General features: G+C 40.0%; 1 protein-coding gene across 1 annotated transcript in view; it reads left to right on the top strand.

The window, feature by feature from the left end:
* WNK1 (WNK lysine deficient protein kinase 1) overlaps positions 1 to 25,142 on the top strand; it is a gene marked incomplete at both ends in the record, with an annotated part of 72,060 nt that overhangs the window by 13,936 nt on the left and 32,982 nt on the right. Inside the window, 7 exons of the mRNA XM_029085732.1 lie at positions 12,116 to 12,204; positions 13,590 to 13,809; positions 14,020 to 14,356; positions 15,471 to 15,658; positions 18,801 to 19,058; positions 20,825 to 21,253; positions 24,555 to 24,626. Of these exons, the coding sequence (XP_028941565.1) occupies positions 12,116 to 12,204; positions 13,590 to 13,809; positions 14,020 to 14,356; positions 15,471 to 15,658; positions 18,801 to 19,058; positions 20,825 to 21,253; positions 24,555 to 24,626 (1,593 nt within the window). The remainder of the gene's footprint in view (positions 1 to 12,115; positions 12,205 to 13,589; positions 13,810 to 14,019; positions 14,357 to 15,470; positions 15,659 to 18,800; positions 19,059 to 20,824; positions 21,254 to 24,554; positions 24,627 to 25,142) is intronic.

Here is a 25,142-nt window from a genome sequence, read left to right as displayed (position 1 = left end):
TAAAATGAAGGTCATTCTCTTGGCTGGAAACCAGGCAGTTACAAAGCACTGCAGTTTGGTCAGTCGAGATGAAATTAATATCTTATTTAGTGTCTTAAGAGTTAGGCATCGTAATTGTCTAGACCCGTCACCTCCTTCATTTTCACTAAAGATGGAATGGGCAAAATACTCCACCTCATGTTTTTCTTCCTGAGGGGTCCTAGGCAGCAAATACAAATGCTGAACCTTCAGACTTATGATTAATTTTACTTGCAGTGCTTCACGCTTGTCGATGAATGTCCTCTTTTGCTTTCTGGAAGCAATATGCAACTTTTTAAAGGCATACATAAAGCTCTAATTTTATTTTTTTTACCTTGAATAACTTGGTTTCTTGGCCTGGTTCAGGTAGGTACAGACACCACCTTCCTATCAGGCTTTCAAGTGGAAAAAGCATTGGGGGAAAAAAAAATCAGTGGAAAAGTAGGAGGAGGTAACCCTCAACTAGAGCAAATAGTCTTTTGTTAAAGCATGTACTGAAAGCCCATGAAGCTTCAACCTTTCCAGGAAACAGATTAATTCCAAGAAAGGGCTAACTCCTGTAATTGTATTCATTGAAAGAATAAACTTCAGGCACTTAAGCATCAACTAGAAAAATACTGCACATCAGATACAATTCCTCTGGATCCTACTGAATGGGCTAAAGAATAAAGAATAATTAAGCTTCTACCACTTGCTTCTTGTTGCTGTTCGACTCAATTGCAAGTGTTTTGCTGGAATGTCTTTTAAGAGTGAAGAATCTTCCTGGGTGGAGGTTCAGTCACTGACTCATCAATTCAGAAATATATAGCCTTAAAAATAGATGATGGGAATCCAGGGTTTTGAAGCATTAATATCTTAAGAAGCTTTGCATATTAGATGAGAAGTCCTCTTTAAGAAATGCCAACGATCTAAGTAAGGGATAGCAGGGAGCGGGTTGAACACTGAGATACATCTCAGCGTGCTATGTGGTTTGCACAGCTAGGGCAGATGATATCTGAAGCTGGAAGAAAAAAGGCTCCTTCAACTGAATTCCTTTCTAAAAGTAGCTCACTTTTCCGAGTTGATCTTAGACACATTTATACTATTCAGCATCAAAAGCTTCTATATTACAACTAAAACCGTTTTGTCAATATTGATGTTGTAAAACAAACCTGGTTTGAAGTGAAAGGAGATATTTCTTATTTATATTGTTCACTGCTGAGCTTGGAATGTGTCTTAGCAATTCTGAATTGGATGTGGTTTTAAAATGATCAGGAATTAGAAGGGGGAGGCGTGAACTTTGGTTGAGTTGCATCAAATCAAGATCTAATGTGTTTTTTCAGTCTGAAATTCTAAAATTTGGTTGTATGCAGAGTTTCCAAATGTGTTTTTTAGAAACCTAAATAAGTTCACAGAATATTGAATAAACAATTGTGTGTTAAAAACTTTAAAAGTTATAGAATCATAGAATGGTTTGGGTTGGAAGGGACCTTAAAGATCATCTAGTTCTAAATCCCTTGCCATGAGGAGGGACAAAGTTCATTATTAAGGATCAAGCCTGTTAAAACTGTGATACTAATATTTAATATTCTGTCCTGTACTGACATCTATTTAGCTCTTGCATGAAGTGAGGTTAATTTAATTTAACAAGAGATGGGAAGGTGGCTCTTCTTAGGAACAGGGAGGTGGTAAGAGTGTTTTTAAAATGCCTGGCTTGGCAGTGTGATGAGAACTGTTAATGAATCACTGGAAGATGACTGTGGGGAGACTGATAGTTCAATGTTATATGTCAGCATAGTGCCACTAGTCAAAAACACTGACGTTGAGAACGCACAGCCAGCTGTTCTACTACAGTTGCACGGGGGTAGGAATGGGCTAAATCCAGGAAAGTTTTAGTCTTGTGGAAGCTCACAGGGGTGTTAAATAAAAATAAGTTATTTTGAGATGATTATGTGATTCATAGGCGAGAACTCCACCAAAATTTTACATTAACCCAGTTTCCAGAGTAGGCAGTGACATGAGGGTATGGATGCCTGCTTGAATGCTTTTGTTTGTTCCTGTATTGGAAGAGTGGAAGTTACTAAAGTTGAGCCTGATTTTGCAGATACAGTTTATTCACAGAATCCCAGAATGGCCTTGATTGGAAAAGCCCTTTAAGATGAGAGTCCAACCATGAACCCAACAGACAAGTCCCCGACTAACCCATGTTCCTCAGCACTGTGTCTACACGACTCTGAAATCCCTCCAGGGATGGGGACTTCCAGTACCTAAGAACCCTTTCAGCAAAAATAGAGAGAAAACAGGCTAGAAAGTACATGTAACAAATGCCATTGCTTATTGTGTGTAATGTTTTTACACTAAAGGGGGAAAAAAAGCAGTTGCTTCACTGTCTAGTGAAGGTATTTAAAGGTTTCCTCACGATATGAGCCCATGACTGTTTCAAAGTAAACTTCTTTCAGAGACATTTGTACCTTACCACCTCTTACCTCCATCATAAAGTTCTCTGTGTAGCAGGGATACTTTTTTAGGAGCACCCTCTGAAACTGTTGAATTTTTAGGTACACAAATAGAAGTCCTTCACTCTTTTTAGAATAAGTCATAAAATAAGAGGCGGTGACTTTTGGTGCATTGTCTGAATTGTGCGCTGTTTTTGGTGGTTGCAACATTATCCTAGGTCTTTTAGTAGCTATCTTCTAAGGGCTAGTTCTGGTACCAAATGTGTTTTGTAGCCCATGGAAAAGACTTAATGTTGAATCCTTCTTTTTAACTCAGTTCTAAGTTCACCGGACTTCAGCTGTGGCTTTTGAATTACTGTTGCTGTACTTGAATTTAAAAATGAGTACTGGATGATGTTTTTTAATCAGAATGATAGCTGATTAAAGCAGAGAATGCAACCAATATAACTTCATTTGCCAAAAATATATTTTCCATACTGAAAATAGAAGCTAGATACTTTTAGGATTGTGTGACTGTGACATTTCTGAATTTATAGCACTGAAATGACTGAAATGTGTGTCTAGGCATGTCTATATATATATATATTTTTTTTTTTTTTTTTTAAGCCATTTCCAAGCTGAAGTCCCAACAAATCACAGGGTCATTCAACTAGCTCAAGATGTTCACCACTGCATATTCTTGTTAGAGTGATAAAAGAGGCATCCCTGCTCCAAAGAGCGAGTTGAAGAACTGCGCAGGACAGATTAAACTGATCCTGCCTTTGCGCTCTTGTGCCAGAATAAAAACCAGAAAGTTAATGCCCAGTCCACTTGTCCAATCGGACTTTACTGTTGCTTCAGAACAACTTCTATCCTCGTACTGTGTGTTTCTAAACAAGGTCCTTTTTTGCTGTTACATGCACCAATATCTTAATTGTTTACCAGCTCTGCACTCAGGAATTGTCCTGCCTTGTAGTTACAAAACTTCCTGTTCTAGAGCTCAAGCAATTTCTTCTGTTCATTAGAATTGCTGCAGTTACAGGAGGTGCTGTGATTAATTAATTACTTTTTTTAACTAAAACCATCTGCTTAGCTAGTCGTAAGGGCTCCAGATTCTTAGGACTTTTGAAACAGGTTTATATTTTTATTTACCTGGAGGTGCTGAAGTACAGTGGACTTTAAAGTAAAAATTTAGAATGCCTTGTGTGCTGGGCTAGATAATTACTCAATGGAGTAGTTGTAAAGCATGGTGCATATTCAGCAGTAGTGCACAGCATAAGTTGTGTTTCAATATTATCACAAATACAGTGGTTTTTAATTTTATTATAGCCTTTTACTTAAGGATTGCAGCCAGTGATTTCTAGGAAGAGTTATAACTAGTTCTTGTTCAAACTTAACTCCTGTGGAAGCAAAACAAAACTATAGCCTACTATATTGGTATTAAATGAGCTTTGCTGACTGAATGGATTTGCAAATATTCGGAGCTGTAAGACCTTTAATGCTGTGAATTCTCTGGCTTTAATAAGTAAAAACACAGTATTGAAAGAGACTGGCAAAGAAGTTGGTTAAACAGGCAGTGTGAGTGTTCTGTGGTTCCTGGGCTTGGGGATCAGTTGCAGAATAGAGGTGTGGAGAGGATTGCAAGCAATGATGGATAGTCAATGAGGAGTCTGGTGTGTTCTTTCCACCAAGGATTATATCGAACAAATGACTAGATGCTCCTTTCAAGCGACCTCACAAGTTTTAGGAGTCAGTAGTTAGTGTGGATGTGTCAATCGAAGTACAAACATCCCTTATGAATGCAACAACTTGAATTGTGTATCTTGGGGAATTTTGTTTGTACTGTTGTGACTGGCCTCTTGTTTTTTTGTTAACACCTCAAAAATTGTTTGAGAGTAGGGGGTAAATTCAGGTGGAAGAGAGTTTCTAGATTGTCATCAGGTTGCAGCAAGCAGGCCTGTATAAATGCTACAGTGCCTCTGTTGTCTTTATGATGTGCTTGTGAAATCTGGGCGTATAGGGGTTATCTGTTGTATGTCATGAAGACAGCTGGTCTGGAGGAACTTAAGAATCACGGGACTTAAATGACTTACACACCTGCATCACGGAGAGTGAAGACAGACTGGTCAAGCTATTTCAGTGCCATAGAGCTCTCAAATAGCTCAGAGATGAATTTTCATCTGGATTATGGTAGATCAGTCTAGTTCAAAATGTGCAGTCATTGTTTTTAATCAGAAGAGAAGAAAACTAGGCCTGTCCTAGTCTAAATAATGCCTCATGAGCTAATTCTAGCTCACTGGAAGCTTTCATCTGCTCCTGCTGCTTGTATTGCAGTAATGCTATTTACTCTGTTGGGATAGTGAGCTGGTGCAGAGCTTATTCTGCAGGATTTAGTGATTTAATTCTTGGCAGAATTATCAATTGTCTAGAATTAAGTGTTATGAAAATAATGAAATCAGAGAAGCTAAATTTTCACTTCTTTAATGTGTTGCTTTGTTTCGTATTTTTTTCCCCTGCATTCTCAACTACTGTAGCTCACTTTTGAACAATAGCGATAAAATCCATCTTCTGTGGGCTGCCCATCTCTCTTTTGAACTGAGTAAATCTTAAGCCAAAGTCTTCCTTTTCACAAGAGGTATTCAACTGGACCGGGATGAGAATTATCAAATAGTTATAGGTGCACCCTGTGCGAAATAAGGAAGGAATTAATTCAGAAAGGTCGTTTCTAGAACAGACAACAGGATTAAGATGACGGACTAGAGATGGAAAAGGTGGTGAAATAGTTAAACCTGTAAGTTATGAGGGCTGGGTAAGTAACTAATAGCAGGTGGTGAAATTTAGAAGATCATGGGGTAAACCAATTTAAATGCTATATATACCATTGCCTGAGGGCTTCTTTGAGACTATGGGGAAGGAGGTAGGATCATTGGCTTGTTTTCCACTGGAATCATATGCTCTGTCTAAATTCCTGGAATTAATGGTTTGTGGCAGCTTGGGACTGGCTCAAACTAGACTGGTAACAACTTAGTAAAAAGAAGATATAGAGACTTTAATGACTTTGTTTGCGTGATTTGACTTTGCTGCTGATTCTATTAGCCTCTGGACTGCAACGTTAGAACATTTTGTTTGAGAAGATTATTTGGTTATGGTAGAATTCCTTTCAAGCTCTGCAGTTAGAGCACCTTTGAAAAGAGCTAAGCAAGAATTGTGGTTAGACTGGGACAGGTAGACCGTGTGCTTGTTAGAAGTTGAAACATTTAATGTTCTTTGCAGGTGATTCAATGTACCCCAGAAAAGTGTAACCTTAGTTAGATGTGCAAAATACTTGTTTTTTATTCCAGTGAAGTAGATTTGCTTTGTCTGTTTGGTTTGAGTGCAACTGTAACAACAACATAAAAATTTATAAGCAATGGCAGGCAAAATTCCAACATGCTTTATTCACAATTTCAGTAAGCACTGTTAAAATGGAGATAATTGAGTTGATTTTTTTGGGGGAGGGATGAGGGGGTTAGGGGTATAAAATGTCTAGCTAAGCAGTTGGAATACCACTCAATGTATCTTTAATCATCCTTTTTCCTTGACCCCTCAGTAGTTCCACAGCAGCTGCTGGAGTGGATTTCTAAAATGCTCAGTAAAGGATCAAAAAGTCAACCATTGATGTTGCATGGTTAGAACAACAATGTTGGTATCATTGTGGTATACATGAGGAACTCACTATGCTATTTTGGGGTGAAAAGTGATAATTTGAAATTGATTCTTATCACAGTTTATCATCACTGGTTGGTCATAATTAATTTTCTCACTTCACACTTTAAAACAGCCTTCATGAACTTTTTTTAGCTTTGCTGCTTATGTCCTTCTGAAAAAACCCCCACCAAACCCGAAAGCCCTTCATGGCTTTTAACAGTGGCTTTTTAAAACCAGATACGGGGAGGGGGGAAAAGATGTCAGACTTCAGGTTTAGAGTCTAGCAAGAGATGTTATAAAATATAACTCTGTGAATTATTTGAGCACACGTGGTGGAAAAAAACCAGCAACGAGGCTATCTGACTTTGTGCAAGAGTTTGAAAATCACCTTCAAATCCCTTCTCCCTTACACCAAGTAAAAGGAAAGCAGATGAAGTTGCCAATGGTAGCAGAATGTGATTGTCAGGAGGGAGGGAGGTGGAATGTATTGTGTTATCCTAGTGCTGTCCTGTGTTCTGTTAGGATTAAATTGAAGTTAGTCAGCTCTAAGTATACTTCTTGTAGCTCCACAGAAAGAAGAGGAGAAAGAGCAGCTGCCTTCATCCCCCCCCCAGTACAAAACTGGTGCCAGCAACCCCTGCTCAGAACAACACACTGGACTGAGCTATCCTTCTCTCTTTAAAAGTGTGGAGTGAACTGGGTGATGATCCTACATGCAGCCTGAAACTATGGCAGAAAACTTGGGTGGAGAATAGGCAGAGCAGCCAAGCAGGGAGGCGGGGACAGGCAAGAAGTAAAGGATCCCTGCGCTGCCTCTTCTTCCTCCTCCTCCTCCTCACAGCTAGAGCCAGGCAGGCAGAATAGGACACGCTTACTTCTTGCTTATATTCATTCTTTCTAGTCAGTATTTGAGTGGCAAAAGTAGATATTGAGCTCAAATCTCTGCAGCCTCATGTACTGGACTTGGAAAAGTACAAGAGGTGTCAAACAGAAAACAATGCTCCCTTTTAACTTTGATGTCTGCTTTCCTTCCGCCGTGCGTTAAATCCACAGCCTAGCGGATTCCCATCGGAAACTAGCACCTACCTAACTCTTTGGTGTGTGGGTCTCTCTTTTCCTGATGGATTTTACAAAAAGAGAGATCTGTCCCATATTTGTAATTCTTAATTCCTACTGTTGCTGTGCTCACAAGGATTGCACCAAAGAGGTAAGTGAGAATTTCAGCTCTGTGGAGTAAATCTGTGTAGCCACAGAAAAGGATTTTGGGGCTGAGTCAGAATTCTTGACCAATCCATTGAACTTGAGTCTTCAGCTTTTAAACTTGACTGTACTTTTTTTCCCCTGTAATTTTTAAAATTAAGGTTAAAATACTGAATAGCAAGGCTAGAACGCTTATTGCTTCTGCTGTTTTCCTCCTGTGGTGGTGTTCCAAATCTAACTATTTTTTTAAATTTAGAATTGCTGGAGGTATGTAACACTTCCTCTGTCTTCATTTTGGTTTGGTGTAAAAGTTACACAGCACTGGTTATACCTTCTCTTACGAAGTAAATTATATTTTCTGTATCTCTTGTGTTAGAACGAGATGCTAAACCACTGACCCACTAATCTGGTAACTAATGCAAAATACTGTGTGTTTCTAGGTAAAAATTGTGAAGAGGAGTTCTGGGTAGCTTATACTTTGATGTTTAAAGTATCTTGAAAATCTAGTGTTTGTAAGAGTACCAAGTAATTGCTTTTTATTGATCAAAGAACCATATAAACGTGGATGGTGAGTTTTGGAACGCATGGCTTTTTTTCCACCAGATCAAAATCTGATAAAATCACAAACTTTACCACATCCAAAATAAGTGAAATATGAAATTTCTTCTTATGCTTAATGTGAAGACTGTAGGAGAAGTACTTAGCTTTGCATCAGTTGTACTTTGTCCTGCCTAGATATATGCTCACATTTTAAAGGTGCTCTCAAAACATTAAGTGTTCAGTGGGGTTTATTTTATGTTGATATTTCTTTCAAAAGAAGCAGTTCTGCCCTTGTTGCTCTATCCCTTTCCTTCTGTAAGCCTGAGAGCTAGCGTGGGGAACCAGAATGGGGAGCTTCCCAGAATCATTAAGGTTGGAAAAGATCTTTTAAGTTTCATCTCACTGGAAACAGCTGCAGGCTTTTTTTTTTTGGCTGGCTTTGTTTCAAGGCTGATAAAGGCTGCGATCTGGTTCATTATGCAGCTGTATAAATGCACGTGCCAGCAAAAGGGAGGAAGCGACACGGGTGTGGGAATGGGAGATGGAGAGCAGGAGACTGCTACTTTGAGCAGCGCTTGCCATTCATGCTTTTTTAAATGGTGGCTTGAGAAGAATATTTTAATGGGGGAGCTCTTCCTTCTATTTAGCAATTTTTTTTGAGAAAAATACCAGTGGGATTTTGAGTGTTTAGTTCTCAGTGAACTGCCACTGGGGAATAGGACTAGTAGATTAAAAGAGTTGAGTTGTCCTGTGATTAGGAGCAGAGGAAATGGCAGGAAGATGTGGCAGGGGAGGGTGAGGTTGGCCATGAGGAAAAGGTTCTTGAGGCAGAGGGTGGTGGAGCACTGGCACAGGCTCCCCAGGGAGGTGCTCATGGCACCAAGCCTGACAAGATTCCAGCAGCATTTGGCCACCATGTGCCCTCAGGGACATGGTGTGAATGTTGGGCTTGTCCTGTGCAGGGACAGGAGTTGGATTTGATGGTCCTTCTGGGTCCCTTCCAGCTCACAACATTATAGGATTCTATGGACCAGGAGAGGCATAAGGATGTGACCATCATGCAGTAACTGTAATGAAAACCAGGAAATACAGAGTGGCTCAGTTTGTACTTGAGTGCCTGTGGGTTCAGGAACTAATGAACGTACGCTTGGCCGCGCAGCTCGTGCTCTTGTAAGGACACGTCAAGGTTAATGTGAACTGCAGAGCTTGGCCTTCCTTTGGTTTCTCTGTGATGGCAGCTCTGGGTACAAAAGAGTTCACGGATTTATGGATTTTTACCATTCATAGTATCCTCTGTCTTGTGATGTAAGATAGTTTGACGCTTCCTCTGGTGCTTGTAGGAGGAAAATGATTTTTTTTTTTAAAGCTGATGTTATTTAAGTGGCCTGAACTTGAGCACAAGGGGTGCTTGGCCAGCACTGTAGACTAGGTTTAGACAACTCTTCTCATGAACCAGGAACAAACTCAGAAATGAGTAGCTGCTTAAACACAGAATTTTCTGTTGGTTTTAAGGCCTTAGTGTGAAGTTCTCTCTGCTTTTCTGAGCAGTTAGGAACATAGGGGCTATGCTGGAGGGAGCTTTTTTGTTTTTAACTGAACACTTGGTTTGGAATTCACAAAATGAGGAATTGTAAAATGGCCCTCATGGAAGAGCCTGAAGATTTTGGACGTGTATTTAATCTCGTTCAGGATAGAGAAACACAGGGTTGCAGACTGAATCACTGATATTTCAAATCTCTTCTTAGTAAGCTTTACATTTTCAGGCTTTTGTGCAAGAACAGAGCAGGTGGTCAAGTAGTTAACAAGAAAACTCATGTTCTGTCTTTGTTATATTAATATTTTGCTGTAGCAGTTGTCTTACTCAGCTTTTAGTTTTTCTGCAATGAGATGGTCACAGATCTGACACCTTCCTTCTGCCACCAGAGTGTAAATGAACATAGACACAGGCTGCTGCTGTCTGGGGCTTGAGCTATTTAGGAGACATAGATGTGTTAAACTTTGGCAAATTTAGATCCAAATACATACAATAAGCAGTTGAATAATTACTTCATAGGCTATATGTGTATGTGTATTTAGGAGAGCATTTAATTCAGTGTAGAAATGTCTGTCTCTACATATATGAATCTGAACACCTGGGATCATTTCAAGCTTGGTCCCATTTAGAGGTGGGTGTCTCTGACTAGTTTGCTGGTTGAGCAGACACATGCCAGCAGATACTTGATGCCAGTAGTGAACACAAAAACTAGTTTTATAAATCCTATAGAGTACAGGGCTCTGCAACGTTCTGCTAAGAAGCTGGAGATTTCTGATATGACCTGGTTACAGTATTTAAGTTCCCCGTCCAAACTTCAGTCTGGTGTCTAATGAGCTGAGGCATTGATCTCCAAAAGTCTTAATGTTCAGTGAAGCTTTTAAAAGCATTAATCTAATGTTTACTGACAGATTGTATTTCAGAACTTACTCTAGTCACAATAGACTCTTCAGTTCTGTGAATTTCAATTTCTGGAACTTCACAAGAGCAAATTTTGGAGCAGAGAGGTAGATAAGATAACTAGAATGCTATTGTAAAAGGAAGTTTTTATCCAGTCAAAAACTGTCTTTCTAGAGTGGGTTGTTTTTTTTGGGTTTTTTTGTCCTTTTAAAAATTCCAGACACACCAGCTTTGTGAAATGTAGTGACAAATAGCAGTGTTGTCCACTGAAAGACTGGATGCTTGTGCTTCTCCCGGGCTTGTGTTTGCATCTGTTAAAGTTGATGTTGAGTGTTGCCCTCTCCTGGAAGAGTGTGGTAAAGAATATTCTAAATAGTGAATGTGTGAAGTCAATATACTGCCATTTCTGGCCAAGGGGGAAAAGGTGTCTTAACGTAGATAGAAATGAATATTTTATTAAGTCTCCATGTTCAGTTAAATGGAGGTTTGTAGTTGCAAAGGCTCCAGTTCAGAGACTCAAACCTTTCCGTTTCAAGACTTGTTTCCTACTGACAATAGAAGGGGGAAGAGTAATGTCTTGCTGTCCCCATTTGGTGAAAGCAGTATCATATAGGGTACTGGGGTTTCAAGACTTGTTTCCTACTGACAATAGAAGAAGGGGGAAGAGTCATGTCTTGCTGTCCCCATTTGGTGGAAGCAGTATCATATAGGGTCCTGGGAGAAGTACTTTCTGGTTAGGACACAGATCATCATGCTGGTACTAATACTTCATTTATTTCCATAATTCATACTCCAAGGTTTTCACTGTTTGTTCAGTTGTGATTTACCAGTGCTGCACGGTCAGATGTATCAGGAGTATGATTTCAGGATTGATCAGCTTGAAAACGTGGGCTCTTCATAGAACAGAGTTTGAATGGGGTGTCTTCATCCTCTCTCATTCTGTTATTTTAAATACTGAGTTTGAAGCTAAAGGCTGAATCAAGTAAAATTGAGTGCCAGATTTTGCTGTGGTGGACAGTTGCTCCTGAAATAGAACTTCTGGCCATGATTAAATGATGAAGCTTCTGTAACGTTTTGCAGAATTCAGAGACGATCATATCTCGTGGCCTGTTGCCTTTACTGATTTGAGTAGCTGATGGTACTTCAGTTTTGGTTTTGCTCTCTCCCAATAGCTTTGGCATGTTTTGGAGACAGGATTGCCATTGTTGTTGAGGGGCTTTTGCAAAGGTTTTTGTTGCAAAGCTTGTTTTTGTGAACTTACAACAGCAGTGATGCACAAGTGTGATTTGAATATAGTAGGTCTTCTGGGGAGAGCTAAGATACAGGAAAGTCTGTTTTTTTCTAACGTTGGACAGGTTATTTAATGATCCAGTCAGATCATTCTGGGGTAAGCTTTTTCCTGTAAAATCAATTTATGCCAAAATTACTTCATATAATGGCGTGTTGGAAACATCTGAGAAGCAGCAGAATCCTTTGCGGACTGTTAAATTTATCATGTGGGTTCATGCATTAGTGCTACACAGGAAACATTGCTTTTTATTCTCAATCCAGTTTGTGTACTTGCCTCTAACCAGTGTATTTTCTGTGGAAACTAAACAGTGGTTCTGTCATAACTGAGAACCTAACTGACAAAGCCTTCTGTTACAGAAGTGTAGCTGAGAAATAAGCTGGAGGGGGGGAAACACGTTTGCAAAAGTCAGAGAGATGAACGGGAAGATTTCTGTATCATTGGTTAACTATTGTGTAAAAACTAGTTAGCCTGTAAACAAAATAGAAACTTAAATCAAGTGAACCTTCCAGTTTCTCTGTTCCTTGTATGTTCCAGGGTGTCAAGCCAGCCAGCTTTGATAAAGTAGCAATCCCTGAGGTGAAGGAGATTATCGAGGGATGCATTCGGCAAAACAAAGGCGAAAGGTGAGTCCTTTCTCTTCAGAGAGAGGTATTACTTGCTGTCTGACTCCTTCATCTCTGATGATACTAGATCCAGTTAGTTCCTGGGGTCTTCTGTGTTCTGATGAAAGCTGGGAAGCCAGTGTTATTACTTCTGCAGCTTCTATTCTTTGGTATATTCCTTTTCAGTGATTATTTTAGCAGATTAACAGTGCAAATGCTGTAGTAACCATCCATTTCAGCTTATTCAGAAATTCTTATGCTTTTATTAAAACTTTGACCTCGTCAGCAAAATAGTGGGTGACAGTCCTTCTGAGTTCTCAGGTATTTGGGTTGTTCGGTTTGTTATTCTATAATCTCTTATTTTTCCTGTCCCTTTGATTTTGTTGGCATTTTATGGCTAATTATTTTCAGGGCTTTTTTAATTTATTTTCAATTTCTTGCTGCTCATTTTCATCCACGCTTTCTGCGAGATGATTTCTACTTGTGATTAACTTACACCATTACAGGAAATCTGTAGCTGCTCTGGTGGCTTATGTTGTGGGGTTTTTGTTTTCTGCTTTTACGTAGCTGTTGCTTACTGAATGTGTGATTTAAGAATGCTTCAGCCCTACTCTAGCCTCCTGCTGTTCTGTTCAGAGCTAGTTTTGTGAGCTCATGGGTGTTTACTCATCCCCCTCTATTAACTCCTGAAGTTCTACATCTGACGGCGTTGCTGTGTATTTTTAATTTCTATTCCTTTTGTTAGTTTTAAACAATTTTGCATTTTTTTTTTCCCATTTAAAATTAATTTTGTGGTTGCATATTGCTTATTTCTTGCTATTTAGTTGAAGTGGTTAACTTGGAGTGCTGCTGTTAACGCTGTGCATATATGGCCATAGATCTTTCTTTGTACCCTCAGGACAAATCTTCTAATTGTGCCAAAGAGAATGCAAGTTCAAAATAGTATAAAATGTGAAAGGAATCATGTGGTGCTTATCTAGTGCTGCAGTTACTAGATGAAGCTTTTGATAAGATCTTGAAATGGACTGAAATATGTATCTGGATTACGGTACTAAAATGGGGACTAAGGGTTGTGTGTTGGATCTGAATGTTCACTAAAAGCAAATTGTTTCTTCATGGTTTCTTATTTTAGTTAATATAAATCCTGTTCAGTTGGCTTAAATCTGTTGGTACTTCTGCTGACCAATGTGTGATTTTCTTTTTTTGTGTGTGTGTACAAATGTAGCACTGCTGCATTTTTTCTCCATTGTGCTTTTAAGGAGAAATTTGAATGACGGGCTGTCAGACAATTCATGAGAATCATGAAATGTAGAGAATAAATTTGGGAGATAGTCAGGCAAGGATATTCTTGAATATTTTATGAAAACCTAATAACTGTGTGTGCTTTCTACATTCTTTCCCAATAGATATGCTATTAAGGACCTTTTGAATCATGCTTTCTTCCAAGAAGAGACTGGAGTACGGGTAGAACTAGCAGAGGAAGATGATGGAGAAAAAATTGCCATTAAACTCTGGCTCCGAATTGAAGACATCAAAAAACTCAAGGGCAAATACAAAGATAATGAGGCAATAGAGTTTTCATTTGACTTGGAGAGAGATGTCCCAGAGGATGTAGCACAGGAAATGGTAAGTGTTGGTGGTCTTACAAAGCATTGGAAGTACTGGTGTTCTCTGACAGTGAAACGTACTCTTGTCAGCCTCTGCATTTGCAGAAATAAAACAGCTTCAGAAGTTTGTGAATGAGAAGTTAATGTCGGAGAGGGGTCACTTATGTTGTAGCACTACAACAGTGGCTGTCTATGACAGTCTGAATTGTGTGAATGTATCCTCCCTCAGGTGGAATCTGGCTATGTCTGTGAAGGGGATCACAAGACGATGGCGAAAGCTATCAAGGACAGGGTATCTCTGATTAAGCGAAAGCGAGAGCAGCGTCAGTTGGTGCGAGAAGAACAGGAGAAGAAGCTTCAGGAAGAAGGTAGTCAGAAGCAGCAGCTGGAGCAACAGCAACCATCAAGTGCTTCCCATGCAGGGTCAAAGCATCCCCTGTCTGTCACTGGTACTATTCCTGTCCCCACTACTTCAGCATCGGTTTCTACACAAGTGGAGCCTGAAGAACCAGAAGCTGATCAACACCAACAATTGCAATTCCAGCAACCCAGTATCTCTGTTCTTTGTAAGTGTGTGACTTGGTTTATTTAGGAACTCTTGCATTTACACAGTTTCCCCCCCTTAAAGTCTTAAATTTTGGTGGGCATAGCAGTAAATTTCTTAAGCTGTTGCTGTCTACCATTGCTATCTGCTGACAAACATTAGCCCACTAGGAAGTACAGCAAAATAAAATGCGTTCCTGTGCCTTAGCTGAGCCAAGTCTTGGCACAATTCACAGTCCAGTGTCTTTGCACAAGATCATTTTCCTTTGTTTCAAGCTTATACACTAAATGAACTCTGGCACCTGAAATATGAATTTATGCCTTAGTTTTTGCTGCCCTCCTATAGGGACAGTGTATTGTGGCCCTGCAGAACACTGAATACTCTTGCACCAGTGCAGTTAGAGCTGTTAGAAACACTTGAAACCTTGTTAACTTAGGTTTAAGGTGAGAATGAGGTTAATGTACAAGCAGTTTGGCTCATAATTTGCTTTCTGAAGAAAAGGTTTCATTTTCTGTTCTACATATTATACATGAAAAGATGAATTAACACTCCTAACTTTTCCTCTTCTGCCATCCAAACGTTTGAATTGGTGTTTGAATAATGATGGTAGAGGAGAACTTCTGTATTAGAATGGTGATGTTAGAAAGCAAATCACTACCTTTAGCTCTTTAGGTAATAGGGATTTTAAGTTTTCTACTATGCCTACATCAGGTGCATCTGCTAGCCAGCACAACACACCTGTTTTATATGTAAAATTAAAGAAATAAAATTAATAATTGAAAAACCCTGAAAGATGATTCATAACAATGTGGAATTTAAGTTTCTGGTTCTAGTCCAGGCTTTTATGGGAAGCATAGTTTACTATTAAGTATATTCTCAAAGAACTCTTGAAATGACTGATTTTTTTTTCCCACAGGTTAGGGGAAGGCATATTGGTAAGAAAGTACTGTATTGAGGAAGAAAAAAGATATTTTTTTTTTTAACCAGCTTAAATATTACAAGAGAGAAAGTGCTGATAATGTCCATGTGATGTGGCACAAACATCAATCTAGTATTTGATTGATTGTAATATCTTTAAAGTTGTGAATCCAGACTGCAGTTCTTGAAACACAGATTTTTATCTTTAATTTCTGCAGCTGATGGGACAGTTGACAGTGGCCAGGGGTCATCTGTTTATACTGAATCAGGTGTGAGCAGTCAACAGACTGTGTCCTATGGTTCCCAGCATGACCAGTCAATCTCAACAGCTGCAGTCCAGGGATACACAGCTTCAGTTGGCCAAGTGCAGTCGCAGCAGCATGGAGGATATCAGCCCCCTGCAGCGGTAAGCCAGAACTTACAGTGTTGCAAACACGTGGATTTATTTGATTTTTGTATTTCTCTTGAAAGGTGAAAGTCTGCCAGGCAATCTTCTGAGTGTGTTTTGTTTTGCATGTGGTACAGGTCCTGCATGGGAGTAGTTAAGGGGCTTTTTTTGCTGGGTGACTGAGTCTGGGGGTTGGGGAAGTGCAAGGGCATATTTGTCTTTAGAGCTTTTATTTAATCTTGAGTATGCTTAAGCAGAATTTTGGGTTAGGGTTTTTATGGATGGAAGTAGCATCCTCAGAACAGGACTATTTCATGAAATTAAGCATTTAGTCTCAGTTGGGAAGGTGATGTCTGTATCGATATGAAGTTACCAGGGATCAAGCTGTTGATTTGATTTGAAGGGATTAGAATAATTTGAGCTGCTGTATAAGTGTGAAATTGCTGTGTGTGTTCTGTAAGGCTTTGATTACAGATTCTGCAGGTAAGATTTTTTTTTTTAACTGTTATAGAATGCTGCATGTGAGAATTCCAGACTGAAAAGACCCCACACCCTTGTCCCCAGTTTCTAGCTTGTGTTGATTTGCTCATCAGTTGCCATGCGTATTCCTTTTCCCTGGAAAGTCTGCACTGGGCACAAATACTTTTCCTATTATGTTCATTTGTGTTGCCCTTTTATTTTGGTATGGTTTTTTTTCCTTGGTGTGTTTTTAGATCTGAGTATGAGAGTACGCAGAAATCTATCCTAACTCTGGAGTAGAACTTCTGCTACTGTTATATTGTCTTCAGTGGTTCCCTTGTCACTTGTTTTTTGTTGGTTGTTTTATTTTTTTTTTAACAAATAAAAATCTAAGCCTGAGGCAGAGACATTATGGTATAATGTAGTAATACCGTAAGGGAGATGATGTGACACTTAAGACAGAGAGTCTCTTCATGGTTTTTTGGTACCTGTGGGTGTAGGTTTTATTGCAGAGTTGCTGATGTTACTAGCTTTTTTGGAAAACATGCAGGTTTCACTCACCAGCACATCTCCTCCATCTTTTTCAAAGGCACAAAACTGCTAGTCTTTTGTCAAATGAGGTTTTAATCCCTCTAAATAAGATCTTTTTCTGGGTAAGCCATATTTTGATGTATAGGGATATCTTGGACTGGAAGCCATTTCACTGTTGTGGGATGGCTAGCTTCCAGGTGGAAAGACCATAATCTTTGGAGAGGAGATGGGAGAACAAGCACATGACAAGCTGCTTAAGTCACTGCTAAAATGTGGTCATGCTCTCTGATAACAACAACAGTGCCAGGAGGTTGACAGATTGGGGTAGAACACTACAGGAACTACAAATGGTTTGTTGGGAAGATAGGATGACAACTCAAAATGACATTGACAATGGGAGAAATGGCCTTAAAAAGAAATCAGATGCCTTTCAATTAGGACAAGAACAAGGTTCATGCTTAAACAGGAGTAATGAGCTACACAAGTACAGGGTGAGCAACAACTGACTAGGCAGCAATTCTGCCAAAAAATAAAAAGAGGGGTCAGAGGTTACACTGGACATGGTCAAAAACATCATGCTGTTGTGAAAAAGGCAAACATCATGTTATGTGAAGTAGTTCTTCTGCTCTTGGCCATTGGTAAGTCTATCCTGGACACCCTGCTTTAGCGAATTTGAGGGTGAATTGGGAGAGAACTCACAGGAGAGTAACAAAAAAAAAACCAAACCAAACCCCAAAACCTCACCAAAAATACAGAAAACATGGTTTATGAGGGAGGCCTGAAAGAGTTAAGCTAGGCCTGTGAAAGATGAGCTTGAGAGAGAAAGCTGTAAAGGCTGCTGTGAAATAGGAAGAGGCTAATCAGATCACAACAGTGTTGTCAGATAGAATAAGGAATAATAACCCTCAATTGCATCATGGAATTATTGTTTGTGAAACATTATTATTTTTATTTTTCTTCTAACTAAGAAGGACAGTTCAGTACTGCAGTCTCCATAATTGGAGATATTTCTGAACAGGTTAAAATTAGAGTCAGGAATAACATATAGTCCTACCTTGGAACAGGTGAACGTTATGGGTAAAGTATTTATTTAACCCTTTAAGTTCTTTTATGCCTCTCCCAAATTTTGGAGCAGTCTAGCAAGACTTCTCACATCAGAATTCTTTACAATCAAATCTCCACTGAATATCTTGAGATTTTTTTTTTCCCCTGGAGGTCTGAATTTAATTTCAGTTATGTTAAGAAATTGTGGATTCTATCCATGAAAGGCATCTATCATTAGAGAAAGAAAACTTGCAGCTGAAGGCTGCCTCTTTTTATTCACTTAAAATACAATAAAACACACCACACCAAAAAAGCAATAATGATTTTTAAAAAATCCCCCAAGCCAACCAAACAAAAACCAACCCACCCAAAGCCCCTACTCATGATTCTTCCAGTTGGGTTGGATTTTGACCTGTGACCTTCTGGATTGTCGCAAGATTACGAAATCCTGATGCTTTCATTGGCCGAGCGTTTGGAAAATGCTTGTCTAAGACTAATTTTACTGAATTTTCCACACATTAAATAACTTTTTTTTTTCCCCTCCATGAATCATATTGTAGCATATATAGTGTTTAAATTTTTATGCTAATGTTTTAGTTAATCAAGAGCCAGGTACATACAGTTAGTCCACTTAACTCAGGCAGGGATGTGCCCAAGCAGAGACACTTGTGAGCTGTAGTGTATAAACACACATCCACTCACTAAACTCAGAACAAATGTTTGAAAGCTCATCAGTAGCTGTTCAGTTTTCTCTGTTTGTCAGACTACCAGATGCTGTGAGTACGCACAGCGTGGGCTGCATTGGTGGCCCAGAGAAAAAAATACTCTCTCCTGTCTGCTCTGCCTTCCACAAGCTTCTGGTCAGGGGAGCAGGGAACTTCCCGCACTGGTCGATCACCGAAGGCACATTTCGTTCCTCAGAGGTGCACACAGCCTGTTCCCAGGGTGTCTTGGCATTCATTCAGCATTTCCCATATCATTTTGCACATGTAGTAGTCAATATCAGGCCTATCATTGCGTGTCTGCGTTTCTTTTCTACCTCATTGTAGTTTTTACTGGTTTTGTTATTTATTTATTTATTTTTTTTTTAAGTATTCAATTCTTAACTTTTGTTTTCCTCCTTTAGCCTCAACGTGGTCGTAGCATGTCAGTTTGTGTCCCCCACCTTCCTGCTCTTCCCTCTATGTCCTGCATCCCTCTCAGTGCTCCTTGCACCCCACCACCAGCGCTGTCTGCACCTCTTTCTCCTTTCTACCTTCGGACTGTCCCTGAAGAAACCTTTGCAGAAAAGCTTTCTAAAGCCCTGGAAAGTGTCCTGCCCATGCACTCTGCCTCTCCACGCAAGCATCGACGCTCCAGCCTGCCCTCCCTCTCTGTCAGTCCTGTATGTGTTACCATTTGCCTCCTGGCCACAGTAAGATAAGTTATCATTAAATACATCCTGAGCTTTGGGCATTTTTAAAATGATAAAAATGAAGAGTTGATATGTAATTTCTTATACTGTGCTGCTGGAACATTGACATTTTTTGGGAAGCAGAATGCTTAAACATTATAAAACAGTGGCTGACCTTTTTTCTTTTTTAATATATTTTATTTTAGGATAGTATAAATCTGAATTACCCAGTTGTACCACAGAAGGTAAAGGGAAAGACTAGTTCTTATTCCCTTCAGCCAGAAGACCAGCTTTTTATTTTCCAAATTCTAAGCAAGCATTGAATGTTAATTAAGCCCTGCACAAACAATCAGCCTTTAAAGTTTGGTTGCTGTGCCTGGTTATTCTAAAAGCTTTGGTTAACTGTGCTAGTGATACTAGAAATTCAAAGTATGAATACTTTTATGGATTTTTCTGCAAGTTGTAATTGGAAAAGCAACTTCAGCTGCTTCTTGATGGGAAGAAGCCTCAGTTCCATGTTCCTCCGAAAGTCAGATGTAAGATATCTCACAAGACAGTCACTTTGCAGTTTTGGGCTTCAATTTACACAAAGTAAACTTAGAGAATAATTTCTCTGTAAATGAAGCGAGTGGAACCAATTTTCAGAACGCAGGAAGAGTTCTTCATCCTGTAGGAGCTTCTTGTTAGTCTTGGTCGATATGGAAATTTGCTGCTGCTTTTCTGGAAAAAAAAAAAAAGTGCTGGGGAGAAAGAACAATGTGGAAACAGCAAGTTGAAAAAGTTGTAAATGCCATCTGTCTTAAAGATGGCATGTTTGCTACTGACTCTTCAAATGTCTTTAATTTTTTTTCCCCTTTAGGGTACCTAGTACATTGTCTCTCAGCATACCGCAGGCAGACATAAGGAAAAAAAGGAGAATTAGTAAATTGTTTGATATTTTTACATAGACTTCTCTTTAGTGAAATTTTCCCTACAAATCTCACTTAAGATGAGCCTCATCTGAAGTAGTACAGCAAATGGAGTGGACTTGCCTGAGGACTCTGCTGTTACTGAACCTGTGAATGTTTTATCGTCCAGGCAAGAGTCCACTTTGTTTCAGTGAGTGCTAATTTTCTGTGCGAAAAGGTATGATCAAAAGAGATGACCAAATTTGGAAGAATCCCAAAGGCTCTGCAGTTTTATAATTTTTTTTTTTTTTTCCCCAGCTATGGGCTGGAATGGTTCAGTTTTGCCTCATAAAAAGTTTGTCTTTAGCTCTCTGGATAGCATACAGGACACTAGCACTGAGTTTTTAACGTTGGTTAATAATAATATTTAATGTCATTTTTATCTTCTAAGTGCAAACTAGAGGCTCTGCATTGTTGCTGCTATAAAGTTCTGAATTTCATATTCCCCATGTGGCAGTAACCTCAGGGCTTTGATTGGATTTCAAGCACTGGTCACAATAGATAGCCCGTGATAATAAATCTCATTCCATTGTCAGGAGCAAAACTGGTTTCTTTTTGTGGATGATTGGAACTGAACTGGAAAAGCAGCTCTAACACAAGCAAACGTTTCCATTTGTAGCTGTGCCTGCCATGGATGTATTTAATGGATATTTATGACTTACCTAAATTTCCTGAGTATTGTATGTTTTTGACCATGAATTGAGTAGTCATTCTATAAAGTTACTTCACCGAACTGCCTAGTGAACTGTGCATGTTGATGTGCTTTCACTTTTAATGTATGAATTACTTGTCTTGTTCATGTCAATACAGCCTCAGCATCCACGTGGGGGAACACCAACGTTCCCAGATTCACAGATATTTTTCCCAACCGTTCATGAACGGCCGGTGTCTTTCTCACCACCACCCGTCTGCCCGCCGAAGGTGGCAGTCGCTCAGCGGCGCAAGAGCACTTCATTTTTGGAAGCCCAAACTTGCCACTTCCAGCCATTGCTGAAGACTGGCCAGAGTTTAGTTCCACCTGGTGGTAGTCCCACCAATTGGACACCAGAGGCATTCGTTATGCTGGGCACAGCAGCTCAGAGAGTCGCTGGAGAGCCTCTGCATGTGCAAGTTAATCCCGTGTTTGAGCCAGCTCCTGTACACAGTGACTATAGATCTGGACCAACACCTCCAGAGGATGCTCACTACAGAATGCATCCAGAAGCTGTATATTTGGTGGGCATGCACTATCCATCACAGGTATCGGAGCAGTATGATCAAGTAGCTTATAACTCTCGTGGGACTGAACAACATTTGAAGCAGGTCTCTGAGTCAAACTATGGGCAAGGTGGTCCTCCACAAAGCTCTGTGTTCGACTTTCAATTGGGGCAAACATACCTGGCAAGACATGTTCAGAACCTGAGGCTGGATTCTGGGATGGGTCCCCTTTCTCCATTATCCAGTGTTTCTGCTCCTCTGAGTGCAGACCCTGCTCAAATGACGTTCCACCAGGTATTTGTTCCACACTCTGCCCCGGCTGTGCTCTCTCACAGTGGTGATGGCAGGGCGAGCTGTGTCTTTGAGTTCCATGTGCACACACCGACTTCTGCTCCAGCAGAAGGGGCAGGTTTACCCCAGCGGGTCTACAGAAGTCGCCGGGGCTCTATGGAGACCAGTCAAGAGGAATCCACTCAAGGCACAGGGTCGCATGGTCGGCTTCAGCCTGTGACAGAGGAGCAGTGTAACTATCTTGGCCCTGAGTTAGCAGGTCCCAGAGGGGGCTCTGCCAGGCGGAGCTGGCCGGAAGGAAGCCCAGAATACTCCAGTGATTCCTCACAACTGAATTCCTCTGACACTGGTGATTTCCAGTCTCCTCCCCCTACAGGGTGGTCATCTTCTGCTTTTGGTTCAGACTTCTCATTGCCCATTGTTCAGCTGCCTCAGAAGGTGTTGCAAGAGTCGCAGCTCTTCATCTGCTTCCCCCAGGGAGCCTCGACTCAGCAGGCCTTGTCCACCTCGCTTTCATCAGGACCACCTGCACTCTATCCTCAGGTTACAGGAGCAAACCCTTTCTAGAATTTCTCTACATTTTATAAGTCATACCTTGTGCTTAAAAGGGAGCCTCGCTCTTAGACTTGCTCGGTGTGGTTTGAAGTGTTTGCATTCATGGAGGTGTCTCTCCACCAAGTCAGTAGGATACTAGGAGCTCTTTAATTACCAGGTTGCAATGAAATAATGAGACAGCAGCAACCACTCGGGTCTGTGTTCAGCTTCAGCTGAAATACTTGGTAGGGCTTTTGTGTTAAGGGTAACAAATGGTCAGTGTTCCTCCTGGGACGAGTTGTTCTTTTGGCAAGAGAGAGAGCTGGAGTACCAAATTGGCTTTTAAACAATGGGTTGAATGAAATATATCTTCTCCACAGTTGGAATCAGCAGTGATAGTAAAACTTGTTTTGTATTTTTGTTCCTGCTCCTTAGCTGTTTAATGAGAATGTGTTATGAGAAGTTGAACTTTGGTATTAATAATGTTTCATTAGACAACAACAAGGTGAATTTGGTGACTGTCCAAAATGCAAGAGCTCTTTCTAAGCTTGGGGGAAGAAAGTGGAAGAGAGGAATGGAAGGAGCTATGTTGTGTATACGTACACAGACTTGGAAATGTACTCGCAGGATCATTAAAGGAACTAAACAAGCTGAATTAGTAAATTAGTGGCACAAACAACTGTTGCCAACGGGTGTTGCTTCCTTGTAAGCCCAGAGTATGGTGTCCTTTTAAAAAAGCAGAATTTGAGGCTTGAAGCAGAGTTTGGAGGTCCATGATTTATCAGCATATGTGGTATTTGCACTTGCAGTAGTCAGTAATGCACTTGTACACTGTGACTCTGAGGGGTATGTGTATGTACATTGTGTCTGCCCTTGTCTGAAACGTTTCATGAGATGATTTTTTGTGTAAAGAGAGGATTTACTTTACGTAGACTTCTCTCTTACTCCTTCTGTTCTTGGAATTAGGGGTGCTCTGACATTTTAGTTATTGGAGAATTAGCAACTTTGGGATTTGTGTGAAGGAACTGGAGAAGAATCTTTTTACTTTCTGTGGTGAGATCAAGAACTAAGTATTTGAGGCTTTCTGTATGGGGTAATAAAGGTGTTTTATTAAAGCTGACCCAACTTTAATCACTAGTCTAACAGACAGTAATTTCCATGCTGTAGGAGAACTTGTGGAGTGAAGCTTCTGTGCAAGAAGTTTGGAAATTACTTGAGGATTGTTTTTGCATAAACCACCTTTGTTACACTTCAGGAGGTGACTTCTGATGGATGCAAAATATAGCTGGAAAACGCAATGAGGGATCACGATTGTGTTACAGAATAGAAATTCTGGGATCTTTTCTCTAATTCATTAAAAGAACAGAATGTGAAGCACAAACTGAGTCAGTGTGAACAGATGTTACAGCAGTGGGATACAGCACGTTTAGAACCTAGACAATAAAGGCTTTAAGCTTCTAAAACAGCAAAGAAAAATGGTTATTTTCATTGGCATTCTGCTTTCCCCAGAGTTTCTATAGTTAAAAACAAGTATGTAACTTTAATAAACCTGTTCCTATAAACTTCTACAAGCTGAATGATCACAGCATTAAGGAATTTTAGTAGATATTTCTGATATGATACATATGTACCAGATATGTTTCTTACAAAGGCACTTCACCAAAGTGGTGTGTGCTCAGGGAACTCATCTGGATGTCTTTGTTGTCTCCCAGGGTCTGATAAGGAAATATAATGGTCAGAAAAATAATAATGAAGATCCTGGGATCTGATAAAAAAAAAAAAAAGTCAGCCATGAAATGAATAATGAAAATCCATTCCATTTTCCTCTACATCTTCCATATTCATTTGTATGCCACTCATCTGTTTCTTTTTCATTGCTTATTCATTCAAAAATTCTGTCTTAGCTAGAATGTGGACCCCCAGATTCTTCAATATCCAGTTCTTGGTAGCCTTTGAATGGTAGTGAGTCTGGAAATGATTTCTCCCTTGTATTTTGACATGCCTCTCAAAGGGACCTCGTGACATGTACCTGTACCGAGTACTTTGTTACTGGTCTAGAATTTTGTAGATCTTTGATCTTTAATTTTTTTTTTTAGCAGATAGTTTTATTTCCTTCTAGCCTCCTTCTGTCTCCCCACCTAACTGTGTTTAGAACGTATGTAAATATAAAACTCAATGCCTTTATTTCCAGTTACCATACCAAGGCATCCTGCTCTTAAAGCATCGTCAGTGGAAGAAGCAGCTGGTAGGCTGTTCTGTCTCACGTTGAGGTGCATGCGAGTTGCAAAGACTTTGTGTGTTGGTTGCTTTGAAAGACTTAAAATGGAATCTGCTTTTCCAGATTGTTCTACTTTGTTCTGGTTGTTGTAGTGGAATTTGGCCAAAAGGACTGGTTGGCCAAAAGGACAGCTAGAAACCTATTCCAACCAGATCATTCCAGGCAGAAATGATTTTAACTGCCTGCTGCAGAAGCTATAGGGGTTTTTAAGCTGATTCTGTTTTTTTTCCCCTCCTCCAGACACAGGTGCAAGGCCAGTCAGCCTCAAGCAGTGCATCGGTGCCATCCCAGCCTGCCCAGCATACTCAACAGGTACATTCACGCTTCCTAAACTCAGCACTATAAAATACTTTCAGAATAGGATTTTGATGACTCTTTAAGAGCAATTGACTACCTATGTTCACCCTTCAACCCATAGTTTTGGACAAAAGCAAAGGAAATCCTCTGGTTCTCACCCAGTCTAATGTGCTATGAGATTAACTTCATTGACTTCCTGGAATCTCTTTTTAGAGTCGCGTTAATGTTTGTTTTCACATGTCTGTCTTCCCCAACTCCCACCTGAGCTTGCAGTGGAGGTTCCATTTAAGAGGAAGCACGTCAGGATTTGCAAGTTAGACTGTCTAGACAGGCAGACTTCATTCTCATGGTTTCTTCTAACTGGAAATGCTGTCTTCTGCAACATCCTCTTCTCTTAACTGCCTTTTCTTCCTTTTATAGAATCTTCATTCTTGTTTTCACAGGTGAAATAATTCTGTTGCAAGATTTGGTGCTGATAATGGAGTTGTATTAGTACTGCTAATAAGTAATTGCTAAAGCTTAATTGACTCA

The sequence above is a fragment of the Antrostomus carolinensis genome, unplaced genomic scaffold, assembly GCF_000700745.2.
Source record: "Antrostomus carolinensis isolate BGI_N321 unplaced genomic scaffold, ASM70074v2 scaffold2147, whole genome shotgun sequence".
Lineage (NCBI taxonomy): Eukaryota > Metazoa > Chordata > Aves > Caprimulgiformes > Caprimulgidae > Antrostomus > Antrostomus carolinensis.
Note: the sequence above shows the minus strand (reverse complement) of the source record. Positions and strands in the feature narration are given on the sequence as shown.